This window comes from Helobdella robusta, assembly GCF_000326865.2.
Source record: "Helobdella robusta unplaced genomic scaffold HELROscaffold_122, whole genome shotgun sequence".
In the NCBI taxonomy this organism is placed as follows: domain Eukaryota; kingdom Metazoa; phylum Annelida; class Clitellata; order Rhynchobdellida; family Glossiphoniidae; genus Helobdella; species Helobdella robusta.
In genome coordinates, this window is record NW_008703672.1 from 16545 (window position 1) to 17607 (window position 1063).

Consider the following 1063-nt stretch of genomic DNA (forward strand, 5'->3'; position numbering starts at 1 on the left):
CAAACGAAATTATTTCAGCAGAAAATGATCGTACATATATTCATTGTAGGTAAAATTACGACAGAAAATGTTTGGGGTAAACATGAATGTTGCCAACTCGTTTAAAAAAATTTCCACTTATTTGTCGTTCAAGAGTATCGGTATTGAGTAGTATCGATTTTTTTCAGCCTAGAATGTATCGGCGACTTCAAGTTTGATTAAAAGTATCGCCGGTGTCAAAACGAATACTGAAAAATGTGGCCGATGCAATATCTAAATATGAACTCGCCAAACAGTGCCGAATGAACTGCGAATGAGAATAACATTATGAAAACGGAATGCCACCACTATGATAATTAGAAATGAAATGATTCGCTATAAGAATATACTTTGATTGAATCGTAGGTGTCAGCGATGATGGTGATGAACATGCTGAGAACGACGTAGATGAAGAGGGAGATGAACATGTAGAGGTACAACCTGCTGAATAACCAGACTCCGGTGCTCACCTGCTCATTATTATTCATCATGTCATTCACTTATTTAAATAACACAACCTAGATACATATTCATTCGTGCTCATTACTATTCATGATTTACTTACTTTAAAGAAAATTGTAATCAAATGATCGAAATATCAATGAAGTATTTTGTAATTTAATATTTGTCATGAGAGATTTGCGTAGAAAGTTACGTAGAAAGGGAATGAGCCTGATTCATGGTGGCTAATGTGGTGTAGATGTCGTCTCCGTTGATCAAACTATACAGACACTCCAGAGAGGTCGTCAGTTCTCGGAACTGTGTTTGTATGTATGTATGTGTGCGTTTGTCTGCTTGTATATATGTATGTATGTATGTGTGTGTGTGTGTGTGTGTGTGTGTGTGTGTGTATGTATGTATGTGTGTGTATGTATGTATGTATTGCACATAAAGTATCTTACATCATCACTTGTGTGTTTGGCTGTTTGGAGTTAGCGCGATAATAATTGTTGTCTAATTATTTCAAATCATTAGTGATAAATTAATTTAAACGGGGAAACAAATTTTATTTGATAAGAATAACTTGCAGAAACAGTTTTTTGTA

At 34.8% G+C, this 1063-nt stretch overlaps 1 protein-coding gene across 1 annotated transcript; it reads right to left on the reverse strand.

The window, feature by feature from the left end:
- Positions 1–335: 335 nt before the first annotated feature.
- Positions 336–780, reverse strand: HELRODRAFT_92083 (hypothetical protein; the record flags this gene model as incomplete). The annotated part of the gene is made up of 2 exons (XM_009013868.1): positions 336–483; positions 674–780. Coding segments are annotated over 2 exons (255 nt in total), but the record flags the coding sequence as incomplete, so codon positions are not given.
- Positions 781–1063: the final 283 nt, after the last annotated feature.